Source organism: Carettochelys insculpta, chromosome 3, assembly GCF_033958435.1.
Source record: "Carettochelys insculpta isolate YL-2023 chromosome 3, ASM3395843v1, whole genome shotgun sequence".
In the NCBI taxonomy this organism is placed as follows: domain Eukaryota; kingdom Metazoa; phylum Chordata; order Testudines; family Carettochelyidae; genus Carettochelys; species Carettochelys insculpta.
The window spans coordinates 209,123,055-209,142,685 of NC_134139.1; the positions used below are offsets into that span (position 1 = coordinate 209,123,055).

General features: G+C 57.6%; 1 protein-coding gene across 3 annotated transcripts in view; it reads left to right on the forward strand.

The window, feature by feature from the left end:
- The window catches only part of KIF3C (kinesin family member 3C), a 63,758-nt gene that overhangs the window by 28,909 nt on the left and 15,218 nt on the right, over positions 1 to 19,631 (forward strand). For all 3 annotated transcript variants that reach the window (XR_012645159.1, XM_074991527.1, XM_074991525.1), the window contains exons 2-4: positions 15,062 to 15,163; positions 15,919 to 16,041; positions 17,132 to 17,250. Coding sequence is in view for 2 of the 3 variants with exons in the window: in XM_074991527.1 (XP_074847628.1) it covers positions 15,062 to 15,163; positions 15,919 to 16,041; positions 17,132 to 17,250 (344 nt within the window). In the remaining variant the exon portion in view is untranslated. The remainder of the gene's footprint in view (positions 1 to 15,061; positions 15,164 to 15,918; positions 16,042 to 17,131; positions 17,251 to 19,631) is intronic.

Consider the following 19,631-nt stretch of genomic DNA (forward strand, 5'->3'; position numbering starts at 1 on the left):
AGGGGCTTAGAGGGCTGCCTGAGGGCCTGTCCACTCCTATGGTCCATTCACCCTAAGCACTGGGCCCAGCCCACGGAGAGCTCAGGCTCCGTGGTTCCTTGGCCTGTGCGCTGCAGCTGCCTGGGGGGAAGGCAGCTGGTTGTTCGCGTGCTGGCTAAGCAGCATGTCCTTCCCCACGGCATCGGGCGCTTAAGAACTGGGCAGAAACTCAGCCAGCGCTTCCAGTTGGACTGTTTGCTCCTGGCTCCTGCTGCTTCCAGCAATCGGGGGGTTAACGGCGACCGGTGGCAGCTTTGCAGGGACCTCACGGCTGCTCACGCACTGGCTGGAAGATTAATTTTTAAAGCCGTGTTGGTAGCAGCGCGGAGAGGGGCTGTCTGGCTCCCGCCGTGCTCTGCGTCCGTAATCCCCAGCCCGGCAGCTTTCTGGAGAGCAGCTAATTAGCAGGGCGACCTTCCCCTGCGCCCCGTGGCATTGGTGTCCGCACAGCTCAACTTGGGGCAGGGGCAGTGTCTGTGCCCCTGCGAACAGCATGAGAGGGTTCTCCCTCCCCAGCGGGAAGCTGGGCAGAGCTGGCTGTCCCGCGGCAGGAGGGGGGATCCAGGGACGAAGGCCAGTGAGTGCCTGTGGTGCCTTCCACCAGCCCCTCACGGACTTCCCACGGCAGCAGGAGTTGGGTTCCCGGCTTTCTGCTCCGCCGCTGGCTGCAGCCTGTGTCAGCGGGAGAGTTCCCCAGCACCAGGCCCCCTGGGCTTTGCTCCTGGTCAGTTTCAGTGCCTCACCCACCCTGGGGTCACCCCCCCGAACCCTCTCCCGAGAGCCTGTTTCAGCTCTTTGGCTCTCCCCTGCCAGTCCCCCAGCTGCTTCTCTCTGCTCTCCCTGCAGCTGGTGGTGCCCTGGGGCTGCCCAGGCCTGTGCTGCTGTTTCTTCAGGGCGGCGGGGAGGGGACTGCCTTGCAGGGGGGATCGTGTCAGGGCCAGCCCCTGAGCTGCTTCCAGGACACAGCTAGACAGAGGCAGCCCCACGCTCACAGGCACATGCAGAGGAGTGACACACCCAGCCGCACGGCCCTGTGTGCTTCCCCCGCCCCGTCCTCTGTTGACGAGAAATATGAGTCCCTGTCAGTATCCGCGTGTGGAATAAATTTTATGTGCAGTGGGGGATGTGCGGATGTGCACCGCCAATGGAAACCCAGGCTGCCGGCTGGGGGTGCTCTGCTCGTCAGCTCAGCAGCCGCCCCAGTGCTCAGCTGGTCCCTGTCTCGCTGTACACCTAGGGAAGCACTTGTGAAGTGTGCAGGGTCTGGCCCGAGATGCAGCAGGAGTAGCCGTGGCACCCCTGCCCTGCTACCGATTGTACGGGGAGGCAGGAGGCGGGGGGCGCTCCTGGGCCGAACAGATCCTCTTGTTAAAGTCCTGCCCTGCTGGCAGAGAGGGGACGTCTCCTCTCGGCCCAGGGAAAACCAGCGTGTCGCTTCCCAGCGACAGGGAGACCAGCGCGTGTTGCACCAGCGTGTGCCGCACCCCCTGCCTAGCTTCTCTGGTGGCAGGGCCCAGGTCTGGCTCTGTTCTCCACACTGCTGTTTCGGGAGGAGCTGTGCCCTGGGTCCTGCCCCCAGCAGGACCCTCCATCACCCCCTGCGGGTGGCCAGGGGTGCGGCAGAGCATCCTCTCCCGGCTGGTGGGAGGAGGCAGGGGATGGTGGGAGCCAGTGTGGGCTGGCGGATTGGCTGTGAAGCTGCAGCCTGGGGTCCGTCCCCCCCCCGGCTCTGGCGTTGGCTTTGTAGCGGTTGCCCAGAGGTGGGCACCGGGGCTAACCCCTCTCTGCTGACACTGGCGTGGGCCAGGGTCGTGAGCGTGGCTGTGCAGTGGTCACACGGGGCTGCAGCAGTCCCTGGCTGGTAGCTAATGGCCTCTGGTATCACCCAGCCCAGGGGTCAGTACTGTGTGTCTCGACTGATACTCCATACGGCTGGAGGGTGCTGGGCTGGGGCAGGGCAGAGGGTCGCCATTCTCGCCCCCAGCAGGGCGCACAGGCTGGGGCTTCGTGGCCTCCTGTGGGGCAGCTGCACTGCAGAGAGCAACGCACCCAGAGCTCAGCAGCTGTGCGGAAGGAAGTGGGATCGACAACGGCCCTGGCTTTGCGCCAGGGTCTCAGGGATGTGTCATCGCTGAATGCCGGGGACCGGCACACAACAGGACATTGTCTGCGGTGTCAGTCCCACAGCCCAAGGGCAGCGACCGAGCAGGCAGTGTGTCCCAGAGGGAGGGGCACCCACTGCCTGCCACCAGCGCCCCCCCGGGGGCCACGCACCCCTTGTGGGAACGGCACACATCACTGGGGTGGCCCCGACTCTGCCCAGCCGGCGTCGCGCAGGGCGCTCAGAGAGGATTCTCCTCTGGATGGAGCCCGGCTCCTGGGCCCGCTGCGGCTGGGGGCGGATGTGTGGCAGCGGCGTGGGCTGGGGCTGCTGTTCGTTCGGTGCCTCCCTGTTTCTGTCCCGTGGCCCGTGGGAGCAGGGCTGGCAGGAGTGGAGTGGAGTGGGCGCTGCCGTTGGTTACGGCAGCCCCCAGCAAATGCATGCTGTGATCTCCTCCCTCCCTGCGTTGCCTCTCTGCTGTCCCCAGTCAAGGCCAGAGGAGCAGCGTGAAAGGCACCACCGGGGCAGCCTGAGACGGGGAAGGGGGCAGAGGTGGAAGCAGGGGGAGGTTTCCCTCCACAGGCTCCTTCCCAAGGCCTGGAGCTCATTCCCGCCTGAGGCTGCAGACCAGAGGGTCTCTCTCTGAGCGGGGAGCTTAACCCAGCGGCAGAGGGGGAGCTCCCAGCCGGGAGCGCAGGAACGCACTTGGTGCTCGCAGTGCAGGGCCTGGAGAGCCACACGAGTGGCCAGGCAGCTCACTGCTAACGCTGGCGAAGCCAGAGACAACCCCATGCAAACGGCCCTCTGCGCACAGATCCCCCCTGGCACACGCACACAGGTCAGCTGGCCCAGCCGGCTGCTCTACCCACTAGATCATCCTACCCCTTCTGTCCCAAGGCAGGGGGATGCTGCCCCTCCGCCTGGCGCCCCAGGAGTGCCGCTCATGAGCTGGCAGACCCCGTGGGGTGACGGTCGCCTGCCACGCGAATGGCATCCTGTGCTTCATGTCTGCCTCGCAACCCCCGGCCTCGGCAGCAACGAGCTCCCAGCCCAGCAGTGCTGGGCCTACGGCCTGGCGGGCAGTGGGACAGGGCAGGTGCAGAAGAGGCCAGGCAGGGGGTGGGACGATGCTGAAGGAGGGAGGGAACGGGGGGCAGAAGGGGAAGGGGTGAGAACTGTCCCTTGGCTGTCTCTGCTCGGCGGGTGCCTGGGCTGTCTGGCACCAGATGGGCTGTGGGGCCCGGAATGGGGCTGGCGAGGGGCAGTGCTGTGCCGGGAGCCCCGGCTGTGTCCTGGGAACCCCCCTGGGGCGTTGGAGTCTGACAGGAGCAGGCCCTGTGCCTGCCACAGGCTCCGCCCAGGCGCTTAGCGGGGCGGGGCAGGGATTGACCTGCTGGGCCTTTCACCCCCAAGGGCCACTGGTTCTAATCCAGCCCCGTGGCAGGGGCCTGGCAGGCTCGGAGGAGGGAAAAGGGGGTGCGAAGCCTTTCCCCACTAGCCTGGCACAGAGCTTTCCTGCCTCTCATCCCCCACTGCCCAGCGAGCACGGGGGTCCCCGCTGGGCTCCCCGGAGCTGCTGAGAGCCGCCTGGCTCCCTCGGGCACGGGAGCGCCAGCAGCCGCGTGTGCTGGCAGGGTGCTGCCAGCGGGGGGGCGGGGCCCCACTCACATGCCATAAGACGCAGGAGGAGTGCACAGCTGAGCGCCTGACTGGGGACACCGTGGCACTGCTGAGTCCTGGGGGGCGGGAGCTGACAGCAGCTGCTGGCTGGGAGAGGGACCCCATGTGCCCCTGGACCTGTGTTCCGGCTCCTGGGCCGTGCTCCGAGCCGAGGGACCAGGGGGGTCTCAGAGGAGCAACCAGGCAGGAGAGAGGAACATTGCGTGAGCTGCAGGGTGGCAGGAGCGACCCAGAGCTGGGAGTGCGCATGGCCTCCGAGTGGTATTGAGGCAGAGCCGAGCCCGGAGCAGCAGAGGGGCTGTGGGTTGGCAGGGAGGCGCCTCGTCCAAACAGGGCAGAGGCCTAGGGTGTGAGAGGTGTGCAACACGAGGTCAGAGGTGGGGCTGGAGAGCGTGCCCAGAAGTCTGCCAGCTGAATGCTGTAGCCTGCTGGTGTATAAGCGGATTAGCTACCAGCTGGGAGATGGAGGCCGGGACGGTAAAATACAGGGGTGCAGCTCAGCCCAGCACTGCAGCCGTCTGCATGGAGGCTGGGGTCCCTGGCAGGCAGCCAAGCGGGAACCAAATGCTGCCGACTGTGTGAGAGGGGAGACAGCTGTTTGTGTACTATTGGTGTCCGTCCACAAAATGTCACCTTCCCCCTTTGCTACCCTGAGCCGGAGCTGATCAGAGCTGGTCCCACTTTGCCTCCCTGGTGTAATTCATGAGGGCATGTGAGCCCCCTGGGGCCCTGGAGAAGTGTAGTGGTAGCCATGGGACCGTTACAGGGCTGGATTCAGCCCCAAGGGGGCTGCATTGGAAAATTAGTGGTTGGTAGCACCCCAGCAGGAACACAAAGGCAATAGGACTTAGCTAGCGCCATCAGGCCCTGCCCTGTCCCTGGTCCTCCCAGCAGCTCAGAATTCCCTTTGCACTCTTTTGCCAGCTGAGCCTGTGGAACATGTGACCACCCAGAGCCTGGAGGGCAGCTGGGGATGCTAGGAATGGAGCTGGACCCCCCTGCGGAGCTTGCTGGGCCCTCAGCTCAGTGCCAGTGGGCTGCTCCCACAAGTCAGCTGCAGCTGGGCACCGTGTGCTGCTCACATGACAGAGGCACTTTATTTGATGATGCAAGTGGCTGAGACGCGGGATCTGGTCACTCCTGGCATCCCCTCCGGACGCTACGCGGCAGCGATATGCAGGTTTTGGGCAGCTGGTGGCTTACAAAGGAAGTATCTGTCCGTATGCCCTGTGGGAAGAGTGGAAGAATGGGAGAGACCGAGACGTTAGCCCTTGGGAGCCAAGGGACTGCTCCTGATGCCATAAAACGCCTGTTGCAGCTGTGAGCACACAGATCCCCTTGAGACTGTCACTTGATGTGCTGAGTTACCTGCCCTCTGGGCTGCCCCAGCGCTAGGTCCCACTGAGCCCAGTCCTCTGGTCTCCTCCACCAATGGCACAGAGTTGGGGCCACAGCCCACAGCAGAGTAACACGGACCCTGAGATCAGCTCAGGGCAGGCTCACTCGAAGATACATGACACATTGCCCAGGTGCACAAGGCTGCTGGGAGCAGAACCCCAGAGAAATCCGTCTTTCTCTGGATAAAGTTTTATACAGCGCAGACTCAGAAGTTGTTCGCCCCCTGTATCAGCGAGAGAGATGCCCAGCTGCCCCTGGTAGTGTCATTTACACAGGGTTAGTAATAAACTAACATGATTTTATTACGTATGAGAAGTAGGATCTAAGTGGTTGCAACGGAGCTCGTGACCTAATAATTTGTTAGTCTCTAAGGTGCTACAGGGCTGCTTGTTATTTGTGAAGCTACCGACTAACATGGCTCCCCTTGGACATGGACTGCAAGCAGTGGTCAAGTCAAGGTGACTGATAACTCTCCCCGTAGTAGCTCCGTTGCCTAGCTACCCCAGAGACAGCCACCTTAGAAATACCAGAGCTAAAGGGTGGCTGGCACACTTGATCAAATTACGTTACCGAGCAAAATAAAACAAAACATGCCAGCTAAGCTACTACTCCATGGAACTTCTTACATGCTATTTCTCTCCCTACCAGTGCTTCTAATCATCTTTTTACATTCCTAGAAGAGCTGACTGGCTTGGCCGAAAGGATCACTAGTAAAACAAGAATTACCACGCTGCCGCCGTGTTTCAGAGTTAACGCCCACCAATACAAATGGGCTGATTCCTTTTCAGAGTAAAAGGTTGTGGATGAATGGCATACCTAGCCTCCCAGTGTGCCCTTCAACCCTCTGTGTGGCTGTTCAGTGCCCCCACCTGCAGTCCTTATGCAGGACTGGTCCCCCAGTGTACATAATAGCACCTGGATTAAATTACCCTGCACCGCACAGGGATGCCTGCGTGAAGCTTGGAAATTATGTAGCCCTGGGCCTTGGCTCAGCTCAGTAACAAACTGCTTTGTTGGATCCACAGAATCCGAGGGCTGGAAGGGACCTCAGGAGGTCGTCTACTCCAGCCCCCTGCCCAAAGCAGGATCGACGCCCACTAAGTCATCCCAGCCAGGGCTTTGTCAAGCCGGGACTGAGAAACCTCTAGGGATGGTCTGCAGACTGACGGCTGTAAGGCGGCTGCTGCTACCCTGTACTTTTGAAGGTGGGCATCTCAGCTGGGCTGTTCGTTGTAGGCAGAGCTGCACAGAATGCCAACAAAGAACAGCAGCTGCCTTCAGTGCCCCCAGCACACCTGGCTGCAATGCTGCTACAGTCGGTAGGAACAGCGCCAGAATTTCAAGCAAACGTGTCACAGGATCTGCAGCAGACTAGTGTTATGTGCCTGTCTTTTCCAGCAGCATCAGTTCAGGCATCCTTGGGTGGCTGTAATTTGCTTTGCTTTCCGCTGCTTTGGAGCTTGTAGTTTGAGTGGTTGACGTGGAACCTTGCATGGGCTGGGAGTAGTGATCAAGTCCAGGCGATAGTCGCTCTGTTGCCTAGATACCGGGGGACAGCCGCCTTAGAAATACCAGTGTGGGTGGAACCGGGAGAGAGGCTTGCCACCTAAAATGAGGGGCGGCGTGAAACTGGTTTTCTCTGCCTAGGTTCCTGTAGCCAACAGTTTGCTGTGAATCCCAAGTTACCGCCTTCTGCAGCAAGTGGGCTGGGAATCCATCCCCATGGAGAAAGCAAAGGGAAAGGTGCATGAGCTTGTCTTCTCCTGGCCATGTGCGCTCCACGCTTTGTCATGCCCGGTCCCACGCACCGTGTGGCTGGCAGCGGCTTCGGACCACCTCTCTCGGGGGGAGGGCTGTGTTTTACCAGTCAGAGAGTGATCCTGGCATGGAAGCAAAATGCTTTGGCGTTCTCGGTGACAGCTCTTCACCCCGCTGGGCGAAGGACAACTGTGCACTTGCCGCTGTGCTGCCCTGAGGGGGCCAATATATTTGAGTTGACGGAGTCCTTCTCCTACCGTAGGGCCCAAGAGACGCGTGCAGGAGCAGTCAGCATCATCCCAGAACTCACTAGTGGCTCCTCCCGGCGGAGTGCTGGACACAGGCTGCTCCCAGGGCCAGCAACCTGCCCCTTCGTGGCCGCAGTCCAGCTCTTCAGGGGCTGTCTGGCCCATAAGAGGATTTGTGTTTTGGGACTGGCAAACAGGAGCTCAGGCTGGTCTGGAGCAGGTACAGGGGAGTTCTCTGTCTGGAGCTGACCTGCCCTGCCTAAGAAAGGGTCTGAGGGGCCAGCGGAGGGACCACATAACCCTGTGGGTCTTACCCTTATCAGATTTCCTTGTTTCTCAGGCTTCACCCTGCGACTCTCAGGTAGATCTGGGGTGTCCTGAGTATGTGGGTGTAGGAGATGGGGCCACCTAGATCATCTCACAGGCAGTGAAGTTGGTCCCTTGTATCTGCCAGCGGCAGGTCCCCCACCTCTTGGCATGTGGAGGGGACTGTCTGGCATGTCCATAGAGCTCTCAGAGCTGCAGAGTGAGAGGAGCCAGACGGAACTGGCTGTGGTCCCCTGCAGTGCCGGGTCTCACTTTAAATATGGCCCCTTTTGAAAACCCGTTGAGTCAAGGAAGCCACTGTGGTTAATGATGAAGGAGACTGAGGTGCCCTCCAATCCCTTCAAAATAACATCCTGCCTGCTCTGGATTTCTGCCTCAGTGGCCTCCGTCCTCCTTCCAGCCATCGGCTCCGCTGTGCTCCTGCAGGAGAGACGTGAGGCCGGGGACTGGGGCTGGATGCTCTGGAAAAGGAGGCATGAAATATGACCGAGCCGGCTTTGCATGTGGGGCTATATCTACCTGTTGTCCGATATTTTTGCAGATATCTTCTGGAAAAGCTGGATTTGAGGTTCCGATCCTGCTTCCAACTGCTCCCTGTGTGAATCGGCAGTAACCCCACTGAGCTGAAGGAAAGCACAGGGGTATAAAATTGATCCAGCCTGGCTCCGTGGGCTTCGTTCTTGGTTGCCCTGCACCTGCCACATTCATTGCCAAAGGGGCGTGAAACGCTGTCACATCAAAGCAGGAGCCTTCCAGACCTGTTTTGTCCCCGTGTAAATTATTGTGCAAGATCCAAGACAGCCGAGATGTGGGCTCCTAGCCTTTCCCATCCCAGTTACTTTACCAACCTGCATGTGGGGAAGCTCTCTTAAAGGGGCAGTCCTCCTGTGGCTTGGCAGCAGGGCAGATGGGTCTTGCTCTTTTTAAGATCATTTCAAACTTTTTTCTCGCACTTCCCTGTGGATGGGGCCACAAGTAGCGCGGGCCAGTATTACGATGGGATGAGCTAGCTGCAAGGGTCTCGTGGGACCTTACCATGTTTCAGTTCCAGCTGGATTCTGGTTGGTTCTGCAGCTGCACAGACTGTGGCAGACGTGCTATCATTATAGGTGTTCCCACGCCCATGTAACGCTTGGGTGGGAATCCTGGAAAGGATGTTGTTAATTCAGTAGATGATGATCTGGCGCAGCATCAGGCACTGTTTTGTCGCAGGTGACATCTTCTGAATGAAGCATAAAATAAGTGTTCTCGTCACTCGTAGCCGTTGCGGATCCATGGCTTCTTTCTCAGGAGTGCCGTGCGGCTCCAGGACTCGTCAAAGACCAGCCTGGGTATTTAATTACCTTCTGCTTTCCTTCCTGTGAGGGATTCCAGCTGGCCAATGACCTGCCGTCTAGGAATCCTTCTAGGCTTTCATGTAGTGCCAGCTGCAGATCCCGGACTCTATCACCCTGGGCAGATCCTGGCTGAAACATCCTGGACTCTATCATCCCAGTGGGTGCCACATTGTGGAGGGGGGCACCTGAAGTGAGGGATGGGACCTTCTGCATTCTGAACCCTATGAAGCTAAAGAAACAAGTTGACCAGTTCTCATCACACATAGGGTTGTTTTCTGTGGCGTGGCTGGAGGCCTTTCGTATGGGTTGCTAGTAGCATCTGTTGGGTGTAGGGCAGTTTGATTTTATCAGTAGTGGGCACATTCATTGAGAGCTGGCCTCAGGAGGTTTGATTATCATTTGCCACCGCCAGCTGTGCCTTTTTGTTCATGCTGCCTAGCTCAAGGGTGGTCTCAGATGATTGTGTTTTAGCTCAGGAGAGGACATTGGCCAGTTGCGGGCTGGGGACCGTCACACAGGCACCTGGGATTAATTGACCTGCTTACCCCTATCCATCGTAATCCTGTGGAGATGTTAGATGGCTGGAACAAAGCCGGTCGGTGTGGCTGTGGACACTTGGTGCTAGGGACCTCAGCTGACTCAGCGAGCTGTTGTGGAAATTCATGGGTGCTGTTTGGCACAGGCCCAAGGCAGGCATGTGATTGCATGGCGCCTGCACGCTCTGGGCCGGGGGGAGCAGTGCCTCGTTGGTACGGCACACGCGTGGGTGAGAGGTTGTAAGTCGGGGTCAGCAACCAAAATAGCAAGAGGAGCCATTTTTTCCAACTGGGTTACAAAATCAATCCCTCAGGAGCCGCAGTGCTTGTGAATACAAGACCGTCCTTGGAAAGTAACGTCAGACCGTGCTCTTCCTAACCCCGGTTTGACAAACAGAGTTGGAGCAGTTAGAAAGTTTAAGGTACTTTCACCACCGAGTCGGAGATCAAACGAGGACAAGGAAAACGTTGCGCCTGGGGACAGGCACTTCATCAGGAAGGAGCAGTGTTCACATCAACCCTCCACACCAGTGTTCCTCAACCTTTTTAAAAATTGAGCACCCCCAGCCCCCCTGAACTTATCCCCCCTCCCCCTCCAGAGCCAAATGGCCCCCTCCCCTGCTCTAACCCAACCACTCTCCCCTCCTCCAGAGCCAGGTACCCCCAGCCCTCCTGAACTTATCCCCCCTCCCCCTCCAGAGCCAGACAGACCCCTCCCTTGCTCTAACCCAACCACTCTCCCCTCCTCCAGAGCCGGGTACCCCCAGCCCCCTGAACTAATCCCCCTCCCCTCCTCCAGAGCCAGGTACCCCCAGCCCCCTGAACTAATCCCCCCTCCCCTCCTCCAGAGCCAGGTACCCCCAGCCCTCCTGAACTTATCCCCCCTCCCCCTCCAGAGCCAGACAGACCCCTCCCTTGCTCTAACCCAACCACTCTCCCCTCCTCCAGAGCCGGGTACCCCCAGCCCCCTGAACTAATCCCCCCTCCCCTCCTCCAGAGCCAGGTACCCCCAGCCCCCTGAACTAATCCCCCCTCCCCTCCTCCAGAGCCAGGTACCCCCAGCCCTCCTGAACTTATCCCCCCTCCCCCTCCAGAGCCAGACAGACCCCTCCCCTGCTCTAACCCAACTCCTCTCCCCTTCTCCAGAGCTGGGTACCCCCAGCCCCGCCTTTACCCCATCCTCTCTCCCCTCCTCCACAGCCAGACACCCCAGCCCCCTCCCCCACTTCAACGCAATCCCCCCTCCCCTCCTCCAGAGCCAGGCACCCCCCAGCCCCTCCCCCCACCGCTGTAATCTAGTGCTGGAGACTCACTGGATCCGCCATCATCTCTGCTGCTGGGTGCTTCTCCTTCGAAGCGCTGGGGAGGGATGCACGCACAGAACGGCGCACAGCGCTCCTCGGCGCCGCGTGTGCCTTGGGCACGTGTAGCCCCAGGCTTCTCTCATGTCCCGGGCTCGGCAACCAGCCAGCGGCACGGGGAGCCCGCCGCAGGCAGCTCTGCAGCCAGGCCTTGCTTCCGGGGCTGGTAGAGAGCTGCAGAGGAGTCAGCGGTGCTGGTATCCAAAGCCGCAAATGACTCATTAAAGAGCTGCATGCAGCTCCGGAGCCGCAGGTTGCCGACCCCTGTTCTAAGTCCGTTCCCAGGGCGGCTGCTGGCGGGACACTGCTGGGCCTGGGCCTCTCTGACCCCGGCAGGAAGCAGAGACCTTGTGAAGAGCTTCGTGGGGGGCCTTGGATCCCTGGGGATGTCACCTGATGTGCTGGGACTCCCCAAGCCCACCTCTTCTGCCAGCCTGGGCCCCCTGGGACCCTGCCATGCTGAGCCAGGCTGGCAAGCCTCTGCCAGCGCGCCCCCACCTGCAGCGCGATGCGGACACAGCCGTGAGCTCTGGGAAGGCTCAGCTTACAGGGCCTGCTCCAGCACTCAGTCACCCGCCTCCCTTGCAGCGCAAACCCAGAAGGATGTGAAATTTGCTCCTCCCTCGGTGCAGGGAAAGATATGCACCTCCCCACCCCTGCCCCCACTCATCATAATTACCCAAACCGGATTGTACTGTAAACAAGAAATGGAGCTATTGAGCACACAGGGTGTACGCTCCGTGGTGACTGAGGAAGGAAAGCAAAGCACCAAGACATCGGCGACAATAACTGTTCCTCAACCTAGACATCGCTTGGGGCAGGTTCTTTCCCAGGCCCTGCATTTTTACAGCCAGGGCAGGGGGAGCCTTAGCCAGTTCTGCCCCCTCCTCCACCCAGTCTCCATCCTGTGGCTTCAGGTGTTTTCAGCTCTCTAGGTGGCATGTGGAGGTGGGAGTGAAGGAGGCTGAAGCCTGTGCTTGTTTTCTTGCTGCACCTTCTAGCAGATTTCCGTAAGGCAGGAATCCTCTGCGTGAGTCCCCCGCCTCCCAGTACAAGCTGCAGGCTAGTAGCAGGTGACCCCCATCACCCGACTCCGTCGTGTCCCAGTGTTCATGAGTCAGGGGCTGTATGGGGCTCTGCAGGAAGGCCAGGCCTTTGCCCCATCCATTGGCCTGGCTGAGGGACCATCAGCCCCATCCGTTTTCTCTGCTGTTGTAATGGAGGTGTTAGCAGGTGGTGTCACCCAAAGTAGCACCCTTGAAATAGCCCCTGTTCCTAACTCTGGATGCCGAAATGATGCCGGTGTCGAATTAGGACCTTCACGTTCAGTGAATCAGTGTGTCCGTGAGTTCTCTCACATAAAGCGTGTCCTCGTTATGCCACGTTCGTCTCACCCACTCGTTTTCCTAACGCGGACAGAGCACAGGGTCACAGGGCTGTGCAGAAGGTGTGGTTGGGCCCCCAGCGCCTGGCTTAACGGCTGGGTGTAAGCGTGCGCTCCAAGGGCCAGGCAGAGCAGGGTTCTGGGATCACCACCAGCTGGGCACACAGAGCTGTCTGTCATCCTCAGTCATTGTTACAGGCTGGGGACCGACTGGCTCAGCAGCAGTATGATGGAAAGGGACCTAGGGGTTATGGTGGATGAAAGGCTGGATATGAGTAAACAGTGTGACCTTGTAGCCAAGAAGGCTAATGGCAGACTGGGGTGCATTAGGAGGAGCATTTCGAGCAGATCTAGAGAAGTAGTTATTCCTCTTTCTTCGGCTCTGGTGAGGCCACATCTGGACTATTGTGCCCAGTTTTGGGCCCCCCAGTACAAAAAGGATGTGGATGTGCTGGAGCAGGTTCAGTGGAGGGCAACAAAAATGGTTAGGTGGCTGGAGCACAAGACCTATGAGGAGAGGCTGAGGGATTTGGGCTTGTTTAGTTTACAGAAGAGAAGACTGAGGGGTGATTTACTAGCAGCCTTCAACTTCCTGAAGGGGAGCTCTGAAGAGGAGGGTGAGAAACTGTTCTCAGTGGTGACAGATGGAAGAAAAAGGAGCAATGGTCTGAAGTTGAAGAGGGAGAGGTGTAGGTTAGATATGAGGAAAAACTACTTCCCCAGGCGGGTGGTGAAGCACTGGAATGCGTTGCCCAGAGAGGTGGTGGATTCTCCATCCCTTGAGGTTTTTAAGTCCCGGCTGGACAAGGTCCTGGCTGGGATGACTTAGTGGGGGTTGATCCTGCTTGAGGCAGGGGGATGGACTAGATGACCTCCCGAGGTCCCCTCCAGCCATCAGTCTCTGTGATTCTGTGATTTCCATCCCCAAAATTCAGTCACTGGGGCTGGGGGTGCACCCTCCCCCCATCACTTCCCCTCTCCTGGCTTTATCCTCAGCTTCCTCCACGGGAGCTGGCGGCAGAGGCAGGGCTCTGAGCAGCAGCCCGGAGCCCCGGCATGGGGCTTGTGGAGGCAGTGCCACACTGCTTAGAGGAAACTTGGAGTTTGTGCCGCACGCTAGCAAGCCCTGCTCACAACAGGGGGTCATGGCACGGTGGTGCCACCCCCTGCGCCCAGCAGGTGCTGAAATGCTGACCTGTCCCGAGCACAGTCCCCTGAGCAGGTGCCCAGATCTCTTCTGCTCCTCCGTCGAGGCTTGGCTTTACCCGGACAGCGTCACACTGGTCTGAGCCGAGCCCACCTTCCTAGCCCTTCCCAGCGATGCTGCTGGCCATGCCAGATCCTTCCGGTTGAACCTCTCTGGTCCAGCACTCTGCAGTCGAGCGCAGCTTTAGGTAGCCGGATGACCACTTATCATGGGTGTGGCCAAGTTTCCCGGGATCCCCTAAAGTTGGTTTCCAGCCAATTCAGTGCTGCATGCTGTTGTTTAGCTGTAATTTACCCCTAAATCTCTGCTAATCACCCAGTAAGCCGGGGCGGGGGGGCGGCGGTGTTGGTAATGCTGCTAGACAATATTGACCTCCCATGGTCCAGCAGATTCTCTGTTTCTGCACTGGTCAGGTCCTGAGAGTGCCGGATGAGAGAGGTCCAAGCTTTGGTACCTTTCACTCTTCTTCCCCTGGGCCCTGGCTGACTGGTTTCTCTCACAGTGGCACCTCGCAGCCTGGCACCCAGGGCTCTGCACAAACACAGAACAAGACCTGAGGTGGGTCTGAATCGCAATCAGTGCGGGGGGGCCCAGAAAGTCGGAGTCGGCGTCCCTGCATTGCCCCGGCCGGCATTTTCCAAAAGGACCAGGGCTGCCCCTAGGCACATGCAGAGTATGTGGCAGCAGCAGACACCTGAAAAAGGTGGGACACCTGCACAGCTGTGTTTGCTGGTTGCCTATGGACAGCCATGACCCCCTCTGCTGTTTCCTCTCCCAGGGTCTGTTCTCCCCTCTCTGCTGCAGGGCTTCTCCTAGCCCCCCGTGCTCCTCTTAGCCTGCAGCAGCCAGCCAGTGCATGCTCCCCGCTGCCAAACTGGCTGCAGAGGGGGCCCCAGCCTCCGCAGCTCAGTTCCAGCCCCCGAGTCCCAGTAGAAGCTGCACGGAGGGGAGATGAGGGAAGCATTGTGAGAGGGGGTAGGAAGGGAGCCCCTGCCCCCCAGCAGAAGCTGCATGGGGTGAGCACAGTTGCAAAGGTCACTGAAGTTTGTAAAGAGTCTCATTTGGGGAAGGAGCAGGGCTGCTCTGAGCCCCGTTGAAGCCAATGGCTGCTGCGGCTGCTCAGCAGCAGCACATCTGGAGTCGCTACATGTCTAGGCCTGGGCTAGGGTCCTCACCGCCCTTTTGGAGCACCGGGAGCGGTGGTTTCTAGAGCACCTATCAGTGGGACTTGTACTCCCGCACCTCTCAGCCACAAGTGAAAAGCCCATGGTTTGGCTGGCCGTGCCGTGCCTCAGTTTCCCTCTCTGTACCTGTGGGTAACAAAGACCTACCTCCGGAGGGGTGGGATGGAGGTTTCTGAGGTAATGTTTGTGTCTGATTTGCTGGCGGAAAGTGTTCCAGAAATGCTCAGTGTTCTGACCAGTTTCGATGCCTTGGTTCCCATCAGCCAACCCAAGCAGGATGTTCCTTCTGTTCTTCAAAGCAGCTGTCGCCTCTCCTGCCTTGATCTGCCCTCTTCTGCTGCCCCCTCCGTGGTGGTAATGCTCCATGGGCCCCCGCAGGGCAGGAGCTGCACGGTCAGGTGTCTGTTGCCCACTTCTTAGCCCCTTGCTCCTCTCCTGTGTGCGTAGGGGAGAGCAATGTGCTGACCCCTCCCCATGTCCCTTCTTCTCTGGCCTCCCCAGGCGATGGAGAGCAAGCTGCTGATAGGAGGCAGGAACATCATGGACCACACAAATGAGCAACAGAAGATGCTGGAGCTGAAAAGGCAGGAGATAGCTGAGCAGGTAAATCTCTGCTTAGAAAGGTGGCTGGGCAGGGCTGGCGCTGGCTTGTGGTCCCCACAGACCATCACTGGCCCTGTTCTAGATGTCACTGTCCAGAGAGTATATCGGCAATCTGTTTTATGCATTGCAGATGTGTGTGTGATGTTTCACAGTCCCTGGGGGAAGTCGGCAGAACACACAGTCCTGAGTGATGTAATTGGGGGGACAGTTTAAAAGGCACTGCCAGATGCAGTCCAGCTCCCGGTGCCCAGATTCCACAGTGATGGGCACCCACAGTGAGACAGAATGCCCTGCAAGCCCCATTAAACTCAGCTGAGTCCATCCCTGTGGTATCCCTGCTCGGTCCCATCTGCATTGCCACAGCAAGTGTGGGATAGCAGTTGCCATCCTCAGGCTGTTTCTTTCTGTCCCTGGCTTAGGGGAGTTAGATTCAGGGAGATCCCATTGTAGAGAAAGCGGGATCCATGGACTTTGATGCATCTCATCTGGGTGAGAGCTGGTCTGTGGGCCAAGACTGTGAATGCCACCACAAGATGTGGTGGGATTAGCTGTGCTGTGGGCATTGGCCTGAGAAAGGGGTTCCCCACTCACACCCAGGCCCTAGTGACCTCCTGTCAGCACGAGTCCTGTTTGCTGTTGAGCTGAACAGCTGAGATGAAAGGCTCCCAGACCTTTTTAACTGCAGGGCCGCAGGATGGTTTCGGGGGCAGGGGGAGGGGCTGTTCCCGCGATGGTTGTGTTTCTCCCGGTTGCAGAAACGTCGGGAGCGGGAGATACAGCAGCAGATGCTGCTTCGGGATGAGGAGACCATGGAACTGCGGGAGACCTTCACCTCTCTTCAGCAGGAAGTGGAGCTCAAGACCAAGAAGCTGAAGAAGGTGAGAGGCTGCCTGTGTCGGGAGGCAGGTGCGGGGAGCCAGGCTCCGGCTGTGCTTCTTAGTAATGACACAACAAGGTGGATTCACCCTTGTGCTGAAACTGGGGGGAGCAGGGGGGTGGCTTGTGGGTCAGTCTTGCTTCTGCTGAACCTAGATCGTGCAGGACAGGTCATGTCAGGGGTTGCCGTGACCTTTCTAATTGTTCATAGCAGGACCGCTGACATTCCAGCCCCCCCAGCCTCTCCCCCAGGCCACACCCCATCCTGACTCCCCCCCCAAGGCCCCACCCTTTTTCCACCTCTTTCTCCCACACCCAATCTCTTCTCCGTGATCCTGCCCCTGCTCCACCTGTCCCCATTGCTCACTACTCTTCCCTACCCCATTGGTTTGCTGGATCCTTTCAGTGAGATGGCCCTGGCTGAGCAGGGCTGACATGGGTTAACAATCTCTTCGCCCCACAGTAACCAGACTTGTAGTTTGGGTGCTTGTCAGAGTTGCGAGGTCCTCTTTTCAATCTGACTTTCCGGTAGAAGACTGGGCACCTGGCAGCCCTTGATGGAATCTGGACACATAAGCCAGGGACTGGACTCTCTGGGTAAATTCCCAGTGGGTGGTGACCAAATGCTGTCCCTGCCTGTATCGGGGCTGCAGCAGGTCCAGGACACCTTTGTACATTGTGACATGACATTTTCGGTGCGTGCCACTAAAGCCACATCCTCACCTCCGTGATCCAGACAGCTCGAACCAGAGTGCGAGAAGCGGCTGGTGTCAAGTGGTGTCACTCCAGTGATACCAGCTGAGGATCTGTCCCGAAGCCCCTGCCAGGCTCATCTTTGTAATAAAGGTGCAGCCCACGTGTGTTAGCCACGTCTGGCACCCACGCAGCATTCGGCAGGTGTTCTGTGGGGCGCAAGGTTGGACGAACTTTCAGCTTCCTGGGTGGGAACACTTGTGGGAAACCCATTTTCCAGGCCTTTTGGGGGCACTGTGAGCAAGTGGCTTGTTTTCACATGGGGTAGGACCTCAGGCCACATCCCAGAAGCTGCTGCATGGACAGGTACTACCAGGAGCTCTTTCTTGTTGTCCCCAGTTGTACGCTAAGCTGCAGGCTGTGAAGGCCGAGATTCAGGACCAGCATGATGAGTACATCAGAGTGCGGCAGGACTTGGAGGAAGCACAAAATGAACAGACCCGGGAACTTAAACTCAAGTAAGTATCTTCTCACCTTCATGGGCAATGCATGAGATAAGCTCTGCCAGCCGTCAGACCATGCTGAGAGAAATGGCAGAAAGGAACAGAACGAGGTATTCCAATGTTTACAGTGATAATGAAAAAAAAAGTCCTTTTTCTTCAGTGACTAAGGAGGATGTCAAACTGCAGCAAAAGAATTTTTAAATCTCCAGGATTAGCTCTCTTCCATCCAAGAGTTTTAAAATAACTGGCCGAGGAGTTTTCTGACCCAGGATTGTTCCTTTTCCCAAATTTTGGAGTACTGGGACAAGGAGAAAGTTAATGTGCTAATATTTTTAAAAGGTTAACAGTCTAACCAAGGTAACCATAGTCCTGTAGGCCTGATATTAAACCTGGGAAGACTCAGAGAAAACCTAATATGGTTCTGACTCAGTAACAAATGAAAGGATGTTGCCATAATTAATACCACTAGCTGGAATATTATGGAAAGTAAGTTGTTAAACAAACCTACTCTTGGTTTATGATGACATCTCAGGTTTGGTTGCTAAAGGTTGTTGTGCTCATACAGTGTTCTTAAGCCTCTGTAAGGCATTTGACTCAGCCCCGTGCAATTTTCTGATTTTAAAATACATCATCATACAAAATCAGGGTGACCCTGTAAAATGGGTTACAAACTGATTAACTGAAGGATTTCAAAAAGTAAGGTCGATGAGAACTCCTCCTCCCAGGGGTGTTTCTGGTGGGGACCCACAGGGATCTGTTCATGGCCCAAAATTATTAACTGTCTTTTTCAATGATGTGGGGGAAAATAGAAAATCATTAGTGGCAAAATCTCTAGAGGTGACACAAAAATTGGTGGAATGGTAAATGGTGCTGTGGACAGCTCAGGTACATCGACCAGCACTTCTCAGAGGGTGGATCGGGACCCCAAAGTGGGTTGCCGTCCTGTTTTAAAGGAGTCACTGCAGCTGGCGTTAGACTTGTTGGGGTCTGGGGCCAGGGCCAAGGCATACCACCCCGGGCAGTGGGGTCAGGCTACAAACACCCCACTCCTACCCACCCCATGCCCACCCCCAATCAGGGCTTCAGTTTTGGCTGCCCCCCATGGAGAGTGGGGGTCAGGATTTGCTGCACCTTCCTGGGGTCTTGTAGTAATTTTTGTGTTCAGATGGGTGTTGGGGAGCAGTGAAGTTGAAGAACCACTGGGCCAGACTGGCAGGGATCACCATATATCACCAAATGCAAGTTCCATACAACTAGGAACAAGGTCACTGTTATGGAGGCGGGGCGGGTGGATCCGAGAAGCTGTGGCCAGTTCTGCTGCCCTGCTCCAAAAAGAACGTTAGAAAATAGGCGAGGGCTCAGAAAAGCCCTCCGGGAACCAGTCAAGGCCTGACAAACCTGCGTCATTGTGAGAGATTTGAGATGCTCAATCCAACTTGGTTCTCCAAACTGAGAGGCAACTTGGATCAGCCTCTACAAGTACTGACACAAGGATGAGATTTCTGACTGTAGGCAGCGCCTTCATCTAGTGGAGAAGGTGTAATGAGAGCCAAGTGTTGGAAGCTGAAGCCAAGCAACCTCCGATGAGACTCAAGGTGCAGCTTTTCAACAGGGCGGTTAAGGAACAATTGGAACAACTTACCACGGGATGTGAGGGAGGTGCCATTATTTGAAGCCTTTCATTCGGGCCCTTTCCAAGACCTGGGTCTCTTTCAGAACAACTGTGGGCAAGTGGCAGGAATCACTGGGTGAGGGTCTTTGGCCTTCACTATGCAGGAGGTCATCAACGGTCACCAATACTTCCCTGTGGCCGAGAACCCAGAGTTGCCATGGCTCTTGAGAGGCCCTTACGAACACTCAAGGGATGAGGGTAGCTGGCGTGGCAGGCTGGAGGCTGAGGGACAGACTGGGATGGGTTAATTCTTCTGGAGCAGGGGAGACTCCGTGTCTCCTCTAAGGATGCCCAGCAGGATTTTGGCTTGTAAATGAGGCACCTGTAAATGACCGTGCATGATCAGGTGGGGCTGACTCTCAAAATCTGGCTCAGCAGGGCGAATGGAGAGCAATATCGGTGCAAGATCCTGCCTGTTCCTACCCTGAGAAAGACCTTCTGCCCCACGTCCACCCCACAGCGGTACTCCCAGGCTATGTCTGCACTTGGGAATAAAGTTGAATTTGTTAAAGTTGACTTTGTAACACTGGATTTTATGAAAGTCAAGTTGAGTGTCCACACCTGCTCACAAAGTCAACGTAGTGTGTCCCCCTCTGAATTGCCTACAGTCAGCTGCGGCCGGAGTGCATTGTGGGCACCAGTCCCACGGCGCCTGCAGCCCTGCTGCGTTTTGGGTTTCTATGCCAGTGTCTTGTAGGGAAGAAAGTCATTGCAAGTGGCTGTG